The 10,593-nt window shown below is 40.0% G+C and overlaps 1 protein-coding gene across 2 annotated transcripts in view; it reads left to right on the forward strand.

Moving 5' to 3' along the window:
- Positions 1-7,854, forward strand: part of MYRIP (myosin VIIA and Rab interacting protein) — a 208,961-nt gene extending 201,107 nt beyond the window's left edge. For both annotated transcript variants that reach the window (XM_047770482.1, XM_047770486.1), the window contains 2 exons: positions 964-1,082; positions 5,712-7,854. In XM_047770482.1, the coding sequence (XP_047626438.1) occupies positions 964-1,082; positions 5,712-5,744 (152 nt within the window). In that variant the 3' untranslated portion in view covers positions 5,745-7,854. The remainder of the gene's footprint in view (positions 1-963; positions 1,083-5,711) is intronic.
- Positions 7,855-10,593: the final 2,739 nt, after the last annotated feature.

Below are 10,593 nucleotides of genomic sequence, written 5' to 3' on the forward strand. Positions count from 1 at the left end.
ATTTGAACATTATTTCTGGTGGGGACATTAGCTCCCTGGTACTTCTGACCTGCCCCATTTATGGGCCAAGAGAAAGTGGTGGTGCCTGCAGTAGGATGCTGTCAGAATGTGCTGGCATGGTGACTGTCAGGGAAATGTGGGCAAAGCACCAAAAGCATCCAACATAAGGGCCCAATTGGGAAGGGTTTTCAATGATGCCAGTCATATCACCCTTACTTGCTGGACATTTTTAACCTTTTCCCTGGATTCGGAAGCCACAGAATGATGATGCCAAACTAGAAGTTCAGACCTACAAATTAGAAGAGTAGAAAGTCAGAAGATAATGTTTGAGTTCTGGTCCACCATTCATTGTTCAGCAAACATTTGTTGAATGCCAAATTTATATTCCTCAGAGCCTTACACAACTAAAATATATTACAGATCCACAATCCCTTACTTGAAATCCTTGAGTCAATATGTGTTTCAGAATTTTTTGAACATTAGAAAGATAATATAGTCGGTGTACTGTATATTTCAAAATAGCCCCTTCCCCATGACATCTGGGGCTGCATCTGATAAACACATTAATGTCTTTGCAGCAAAGCATGAGAATGCCCAGTGGGAGGGACAAGAATTTGAAATGGCCACTTAGTCTAAATCAGGTTTTGCCATCAGGCAATTTTGACTCCAAAGTCATAAAGATTTGCCATTTCTAGAGCCTTTTATATTTCAGAATTGCAAATAAGAAGTTGTAAGCTGATTATCTCAAACTACCTTTTCTCAGAAAGCCAATAATGATGTCTTGATTTATTTGGTCCACCATAAAAATAGACACAAAACAAAAGATTCCACAGTCTGACCTATGGACCAGAATGAGATGCCATGGCTAGAACAAAAATATAAGTAATATGAACACCTAATCTTTCTTCCTTAACCATTGATTCATTTTCTGGATAATACTTATTCCTATTTGTTTCTTTTTAGCTGAAAAAACAGAGGCGTCTTCAACGACAACCATTAAAACATTTAACCGCAACTTCATTCTCCAAGACTCCTCAACAAATAGAACTAAAGAAAGGAAAAGCACCACCAAGGAATTGATGGTAAGTCATCTCTGTCTTAATGCTGGTTACTTTCACTGTTGATGGCACCTCCATTCTGTAGCCCTTCTTTTCTTTTCTTCCTTTGCTCTTTTTTTAGGGCTGCACCTACAGCATCTGGAGCTTCCCTAGCTGGGTCAAATTGGAGCTACAGATGCTGGCCTACACCACAGCCACAGCAACCCCAGATCCTTAACCCACAGAGTTGAGGCCAGGGATCGAACCCTGGCATCCTCATGGATACTAGTCAGGCTTGTTACCACTGAGGCACAGAGGGAACTTCCTGTAGCCCTTCTTTTCATAGCTTCCCTGTCAGACCCCCAAGCAGCATTCTTCCTGCATGGTCTCATGGTCTGTTGGTTGCGTGAGGGGGTTCTCATGTTGCTAACCTCTTTGATATGTGGATACATTCTCTCAGCTATATATCCAGCTCCTTATAGGAACCAGGTTTGAGATAAGAGAAATAAAAATACATATGCAGCAGTGTAATGGTTGAGATGTAAGAGTTTTTATTCTGTTTTTAATTCATACTCACTCTCCCTTAAATGTCTTATTAACCACTAATTAGTTGTTGTGTTCCTGGGGGGAAAAAACAAAAAAACAAAACAAAACAAAAAACCTCAGCAGCTGCCCATAAATGCAGCAAAGAAAGGGAGAGTAGATATTCTGCATAAATCTGGAGATCATATAGAAGGAGATAATAGATTATTACCCTAACACTAACATATGCTTCAGAATTTTGGCCAGTGCTTGATGCTGCTTGTATGGGAGGTGATGACTCAGCTGAACTGCCTCAGTGATACCAGCTATGCTGAGGGCAGATGTTGACTGGGTGACAAGATTGAAGCAAGGGCAAATCTATTCTGTTTCCTTTTATGTATCACCTGTCACTTCCCTCCCATTCCTCCCCCTCATTGTGCCTGTGTCATGAGCATGGAAGCATCAGGTAATGGCATAATGTGGACATTCCTTTTTAAATTCCAACTTCTGTGTCTCTTAGGCACCCATGTAGCAACAGTGCTATCCGGTGCCTTTGCTTCATTGGCCAGCCATCACCCCTGACCTTTCAAAATCCAGCTACCTGGCCGTTACGTCAAAGAGCTAAAGATGCATTATCACACTAAAAGAGCACACTACTAGGGCCAGGGAAGGAATCTGTTATAAATAAGGTAGTTAAAAATAAATTACCTTCTAGAAAGATAGAACACAGATAGTGGTTGCCAGGGACTCTGAGGAGGGGGAGTAGGAAGAAATGCTCAGTAGGTGAGAGGTTTTACTTGGGAGTGATGATATGTTTTGAAATTTGATCAAGGTGGTGGATGCACAAATTGTCAATATACTAAATGCCACTGAATTGTTGTTATTTTGTGTGCGTGTGTGTGTGTGTGTGTTTAGGGTCGCACCTGCAGCATATGTAAGTTCCCAGGCTAGGGGGTCGAATCAGAGCTGTAGCTGATGGCCTCTGTGACAGCCACAGCAACACGAGATCCGAGTCGTGTCTGCGACCTACACTGCAGCTCACAGCAACACCAGATACTTAACCCACTGAGCAAGGCCAGGGATCGAACCTGTCTCATGGATGCTAATCCAGTTGGTTACTGCTGAGCCACAACGGGAACTCTGAACTGTTCATTTTTAAATGGTTAGTTTTATGTTCTGTGAATTTCACCTCAATAAATTATTTTTTAATACATTGACTTTAAATAACACAGAGAAGTTAAAAAAGAAGGAAAGGACAATATTTGCTAAACAAATGTAAACAAAAAAGAAAAGGCAGGAGTTCCCGTCATGGCTCAGTGGAAACGAATCTGCCTAGCATCCATGAGGACACAGGTTCGATCCCTCAGTGGGTTAAGGATCTGGAGTTGCCGTGAGCTGTGGTGTAGGTTGCAGACACGGCTCGGATCCCACGTTGTTGTGGCTGTGACTGTGGCTGTGGCATAGGCCAGCAGCTGCAGCTCTGATTTGACCCCTAGCCTGGGAACTTCCAGATGCTGCACGTGCAGCCCTAAAAAGATAACAAAAGAAAAGAGAAAGAAAGGTCAAGAATGCCACTTTCAAACAAAATAGAATCCAAGGCTTCTTAGCACTCAGAGGAAACAAGGAGGAAGGATGTTTTAGATATTGATAAAGTAAAATATGACCCTTTCTTGAATTGGCAAACAATAGAGCAGCACAATTTATTGTGCTATGAGTAATGACTTTAAAATTCCCTTATTAGCCCTTGGAAGACCAGTACACCACAAATAATACAAATCAGACAGTTTTAATAGTGTAAATATTAAGCTTTAATTAGGAAATAGGGGTTCTCATGGTGGCTCAGCAGTAATGAACCCAACTAGTATCCATGAGGATGAGGATTTAATCCTTGGCCTTGCTCAGTGGGTTAAGAATCCAGTGTTTCCGTGAGCTGTGGTGTAGGTCTAGGACACAGCTCGGATCTGGCATTGCTGTGGCTGTGGTGTAGGCTGGTGGCTACAGCTCCGATTCCACCCCTAGTCCAGGAACTTCTATATGCTGTGGGTTCGGCCCTAAAAAGCACACACACCAAAAAAAAAAAAAAAAAGAAACGAAAAATATATCTAACTTTATACCTCAGAGAATTCTTTTTCTTCCCAAGCATCATCAATGGCTCATTTATCAAAATTGATTTTTACCAGCTATACAGAAAACCTCAATAAATTCCCCATAGTAGGAAGTATAAAACTATTCTCAGTGACCTAAATGCCAAAAAAATAATCTCAAATAGCACTCAGTATATCCAAAGGAACTTTCTGAAATGATGCTGGTGTTCTATATCTGCAGAGTTAGCCATGAACTACAAGTTGCTACTGAGCTCTTGGAGTGTGGCTGCCTTGGAGGGATTGATTTTTAAATTTTATTTAATTTTAATTTAAATGTAGACATCCACAAGTGACTACAATACTGGATAGGGCAAATGTAGAAAATAAGAACAAGAGTTAAAATAGTCAGAAACCTACTCGGACGGTATAAAGCACATGTGCCAACAGACACAAGTATACACATACATTCACACAACATATACATCTCATGCATTTCTGAGTAACTATTGAATTAAAGAGAAAAGCTAATTCCCAGAGCTTTTACAAAATGAAAACATTACATATATCAAAACAAATGGAATACATATAGAGCTACACTGAGTCAAATTAACAGCATTAAATCTTTCTTCATTATTAAAGAAGGAAGAAGTGTGAACTAGACACTGAATTCCAGACATAAAACATAAATGCATAAACCAACTAATTAAAACCAGAAAACTATAAAAATGATAGTAAATGCAAGAGCTTACTCTTTGGAAAAATCGAAAATAGAAAAAAAAATTGTATGCTAATTCAAGACAAAAATAAGGAGTTCCCTTGTGGCACAGCAGGTTAAAGATCTAGCATTGTCATTGCAGCAGCTTGGGTTGCTGCTCTAGCATGGGTTTGATGCCTGGCCGAGGAGCTTCCTCATGCCGTGTGTGCAGCCAAAGAAAAAAAAGAAAGAAAAAACCAATAAATAAAAAATAAGAGATTCTAATACAGAGTTTTAAGAGATTTCTAATAGAGTAAATTTTTATTTAAATATGCAATGTGATATAAATCTATGCTAATACATGTTAAAGTCTTGTTTCTAATTAAATTAGAATCAAATCAGAACATTAGTAAAAACTGACTTAAAATTTCAAAATTTATTAAAACTTCAGAAAAAGATTCTCTGGTCAAATGATTTTCATGATAAAATTTTCAAGGAATAGTTAATTCCCATGCAATATAAAATATTCCAGAACACTGAAAAAAATTGAAAACTAAAACATTCATGTTGTGAATCTGTTAAAACCCCAACAACCAGAGCCTGACATGGCTGGTAAGTGTGTACACATCTTTATACCCACGCACACACACAGGCACACACGGATGCATTCAAACCACCTTCAGAGAAGTGAGGCATGCTAAAGAAAATATCAGCAAACAAAATGCAGTGGTACATTAAATAATAAAATACCAGGTAAATTTTACAGCAAGGCAGTGATAACTTTAATATCGAGATATTGATGAATAAATCCCACCCACAGCTCATTTTTTCCCAAATTAATTTCTATTTTAACCCAATTCACATAAAATTCTCAGTGGTATTTTCTTGGAACTAAAGTTCATATCAGGTTAAATCAGAAAGAAGAGACAAAAAGTATTTTACAAAATTAAAGTGATTTTCCTGCCAGATTTTAAAACTAATTACAAGCTGTAAAGAAATCGATGATTAATGAAATAGAATAGAAAGCTCAGAAATAGATACAGGCACATATGAAAATGCATTATATGATTTTTTAAGAATCAGGAACCAGTAAAAAAGGTATAGGTTGTTTGTTTGTTTTAATTGTGCTTGAGAGATTAGCCGGGGGGTTGGAGGGGGTGTAGTGGAAAAGAAATCCTTTTGCCTTATTCCGTATAGCAAAATGAATTTCAGATGGATTAAGAAGTATGTGTAAGAAATGCATCACTTTTTAAATATTGTGAAACATTTAGTCAATGGGCATGAATACCTTTTACAATGTAAGAAATGCAGTTTTTGTTCATAGCCTCGCCTCACTTTCACTAAGTGGCTGATTGCATTTGCTCATTGTCTCAGGAGCCCTCCCTGGAGTCTGCTGTAATGTATTAGCACCATGGAACTCCACTGCCAGTGACCCACTGCCTCCGGCCATACACGACAGTGCCTTGACCCAACAGCCATTGAATACTGTACCGATTTCCACCTGAGGAGAGGGCCTGGGGAGGCCACAGTGCACCCCTGAACAGGGCTGTCCTGATACCTCAACTGGAAAGCAGACCCAGACTTCAGCATCAAGGTCTTGCCTACTCTCTGCCTTAGGCTCCCAGGGGAATCCAAGACAGAAAACCAAGATGCTGGCTTTCAATAGCAGAGCTCCATGTTCAAAAGATGCATCTTTTCCCTGTTTGCCTTGCTACTGTGTATTGTCTTTAAAACCTTTTTTTTTTTTTTGATCCCTTTGATTTGACTAGAATTACATGTCAACCATTTGTCCCCCCAAATATTGTTGGGGTCAGAGGATAGTGGAGGGAAGGGTATTAACATTTAACTCATCAAGTCCTACTCATCTCTCACAAGCATCTTTATCCCACAAATGCTAAGGAGAAAAGTGAAATGCCCCTGTAGTGAGCACTATGGGCTGTCTAAATTGTGGAGCACTCAACTGTCAAGGTCTCCTTCCAGCTGCCTCCTAGTCCACTGCACCCCCAGTTCCTCCCACTGCTTTGCAATCCCAAGCCACAGGACAGAAAGCTCTGACTCACCCATGCCATGCCCAGGTCTATCTGAAACAGTATCTCATCAAGAATTCAGGGTTCTTCCTTGGACTCACAGAGAGCTACCCTGCTCTGAAAGGGAGAAGGGCTTGAAAAAGCCTACCATTGGTTTAACTTTAGGGCACTGTCCAGAATCAACATATGGTTTAGCAATGACTGTGTCTAAATGAGGTTTAGGTAACTGGATAATTGCAGAATACATCCACCTGAGGAAATGTTGTCCTCCATAATTTATTTCCCAATATAATTATTCAGCAAAAGTAGTAAGATGACCTTAAAGATAAAAATGGTTAACGAATAGCCTAAGAAAACTTGTAGATATGAATAAAGCAAAGACAAACTGTGAATTCAACAGATGCGAGAGTTGCCACTAACTCCACGTGTGTGGTCTCAGATGCATGACTAGTAAAATGTGTTTATAAAAGCACATGAAACTGGAATTTCATTAAGTTAATTAAGCAATAGCAACCTTTTTAAAAATTTTGCTCCTGATATAGTCTGAACCTGAAGAAGGAAAAAAAATGGGAGTCAAGGGAATAAAATGACTGATATGTATTAAGCAACTGCTCTGAAGGAGGCAATATTCTCATTCTAATCCTTATAGCAACCCTATTCAGTAGGTATCCTCATTTCAGATTTGGAGACTGAGGGCCAGAGTGATTAATTTGCCAAAGTCAGACCTTTAAGCTAAGTAGAATTTGAATGTCTGACAAAAGCTTCATTCTGTGTTGTTTTCTACTTCAATGTTCTTTTGCTGCTATGCACATTTCCAGACCTGACTTGCTGCTGAAATGTGTGTTATGATTCATTCCTGATGGGGGTCTACCTATCTTCCAGTAATATTCCTTGCTGATGTTGTATATGTGTTATCCACAGAAATGACTCCTTTGAAATAAAGTAAATTTTTGGCTTTTTGTTCTGTTGGTGTGATTAAAAGCAAACAAGTACAAATTTTAAAAACACAACAAAAAAGATCTGAGTTCCAAATAGAGCGTTTTCTTTAAGAGGCATGAAAAGCAACTATTGTTGTGTTACAGTGTTAAAATATTCAGTTTTCTTCGACAAAAAAATGTGTACTGTGTAAGCCTTGCAAAAAAATGAAAACAAAACAAAAAGAAGAGGTCTGCTCTATGGCATTTGAATTTTTATAAAGGTTTCCTTGTGCCAAATAAGTGCAAAGATTTAATTTACTATTAAAATCCATAAGCATATGTTATAGTTCCAGAAGAATTATTTTGTCATCAAGTGATTTTGATCTTCAGTGTCAATATTTATATTTAGATTAATTTTTATAAATGAAAATATTTTAATGGTTTAAGAAAACGAGGCCAATAGGACCATATCTTTGATGACTTCTGAAAGTATGCTTGCCTTCATGTTATATGCACATTACCAAGAATTACTGTCAAGAGAAATGATGAAGTAAAAGTCATTTATGAAAATAATGTTTGTGAGTGTGTGATTTTATTTATTTATTTATTTATTTATTTATTTATTTATTTTTGGTTAGGGAAGACTGGGAGTGAAGAGGGGATAGGGTAAGAAGTCAATGGCTAGTCAGTGGAGGGGCCAAGTTTCAAAGCCACAGTTGCCCCACACCCCGTGTTCCTTCCAATTGCACCACTCTCCTTGCCATTGCCTGTTCTCCTGAGAACAGAATTTCCTAGGACCACCTCTACCAACTGGTCACTTAGGTAAGGCCAGCACTTCTCAAAGGATGGAGGAGGAGCAGTGTCACTTTGTGCCTTGGGGGACATTTCTGATTGTCACAACTTGGTGGGTACAGGGCCTGTGTATATGGATATTGGCTAGGGATGCTGCTAAACATCCTACAGTCCACATATCAACTCCCCACAACCAAGAGTTATCCAATTCAAAATGTCAATGGTGTAAAGCTTGAGAACCCTAGGTTAGGACCCTAGAGGAAAACCTGGGCATCAGTGGAGAAGCTCCTGCTGACCTCTGTGGGGACTGTGTGTAGCTGAGTGGGAAGCAGGGCAGTGACTCTCCCAGAGTCATTCACAGGCTCAGAGGCAGTTGTTGGTTCTCTGAGGCTGACCAGTCTGGACACTGGCCCCTGCCATCCCCAAATGGGAATAGGAAATCTCTACTCACCTAAAGTGAGTAAGTGTGTGTGTGTGTGTGTGTGTGTGTGTGTTGATCTTTTACAAAGGGTCCTCTATTCATTGAAATTTCTGACAAAACTTTAAAGTACAGGAGGCATTTGGTGCATTCCTTTAAAAATAACTTCTCAAACAACAACCATCCTATCTTCTCCCAGGGGAAGTATCTCCCATACAAAATTTGCATTTTGCAGAACAGTTGGTTGCGTGAGCCTTCTGTCTCTGCAATTAAGTTATAATTATGATAAAGTGCAGGTAAATGGAGTTGCATTTAAAAGAGCTCTCAAGGCAGTGGAAAACCTTAGTACCCACTTCAAACATTGGAAACCTCAAAGAAATTATCCAGAAGGATCCAGTGTGGTAGAATCGAGTCCTCGAAAAAAGACAAATATGTTTTCTATCTAAGTTAACATGTTTGATAAAGATGAAAGATTGAAGGCAGTGCTTCTCAAACTTTAATGTGCAAATTCTGACTCAGCAAGGCTGGTGGGGCCCATGATGCTGTATTTCTAACAGGCTTCCAGGTGACGCCAATGCTGCTGGTCATAATGTGAGTAGCACAGTTCAATAGAATCCCTCAGAGGGGTCCCTGCAGGATTGAAGCCCAGTACCACAGTGGTAATCTGTTCATTGATAACCTCTTTTGTGACTTTTTTCCCCTTCATCCTCTAATGTTCCCTCTCACTCAGCATGTACTCTGGGGTTACCTCCCAAACAAACAGCTCAGCGCAGACTCTCTGTTGGGGAAACCCCAAACTAAGACATCCCCTGCACTGAAGTTTCATGTTTGATTATCTTTCTCCTGCACTGACCTGAAAGCTTCTTGAGGAAGTGGGTTCCACTTATCCTGCACAGGGTCTGGCATAGAGCAGGTACTTGAAACAAATTTGTTTCACTTAGGGTGGTGATGGTGGTCTTAGCTCTGGGCTGTGGTTACCCCATGCTCAAGTGACTGAACTGAAGATGATGCACAATAAGGAGCAGTCCCTCTCATGCCATCCTGGGGTTGTGGGTGAGCATCCTCCCAACACTGAAGTGTAGAGGAGGGATGTCAACACCAAGGTGGAGGAGCAAGAGGCTCCCCTAAACCTCTACCTCACCCTCCCCCCTTTTAAAGATAGTAGAGCAACCCCAGGTGGTGGTGAATGGTGCAGGGACCTCCTGGCTAGAATCTAAAAGCAAAAGCTCCTGTATCCACAGATGCTTACAACATGTGGGCCCCAATGATATGCCAATAACTTTGGTTTAGTTTAGCTGGGCCTCTTAAAATTGTCTCTAAGCTGATCAAGACTTAACACAGAGTTCTTAGATGCCATCACCCCTTCCTGCCATCACTGATAAGTCAGAGAAGATGTTGAGATGCTCACTCTTTTCACTGACTTCTTTGAATAAGACCCATGTACCCAGCCACGACCCATCTTTTCTGAGTGGGTCCCTCCCCTACATCCTTTGGCCACAAAAATCCAGAACTTGGGGAACTCAAAGGTTAGAAGAGCAGTTTCCAAAACTGGAGTACAGACAGCACAAGGGTTGTAGAAGATGGCCCATTTAGGGGAGGTGAAAGAAAATATTAGGTCGTTTATCCATACTTATTTTTATTCTTTATCTAGAAGTAAGCTTTAACAATATTAAATATATGGATAGAGGAAAGCACATGTAAATAATTTATAAATACATAGACATATTTTGGAGATGCATTGTCAAACAGTTTTTACTGATGGGATGAGTGGTCCAAAAAGCTTGGAGACCACCTACCAGTTAGAAAACCCAGTAAGCTTCTGATGACTCAAATTCCCCTTCAGCCATCTCGGCCCCTGTCAGGAACAGTATTAACTCAAGATCTAAAACATTGCTTAAATGGCAGCTGAAAGAAGGGTAGAATTGGGAGATAATCCAGAGAGCCCCATCTACTGGCTGAGCCCTGGGATGCGTGTTGTTCCATCTCTTTACGGAAAAGCTTTCTGTTGGTCTTATCTGTTTCCCTTATTCTCCTCCCCAGTCCTCACTATTCAATTATCCTAACTAAACTTCTGAAAGACATCAGGTTATTGTTGCCCAGAA

This window comes from Phacochoerus africanus, chromosome 1 (genome assembly GCF_016906955.1).
Source record: "Phacochoerus africanus isolate WHEZ1 chromosome 1, ROS_Pafr_v1, whole genome shotgun sequence".
NCBI lineage: Eukaryota > Metazoa > Chordata > Mammalia > Artiodactyla > Suidae > Phacochoerus > Phacochoerus africanus.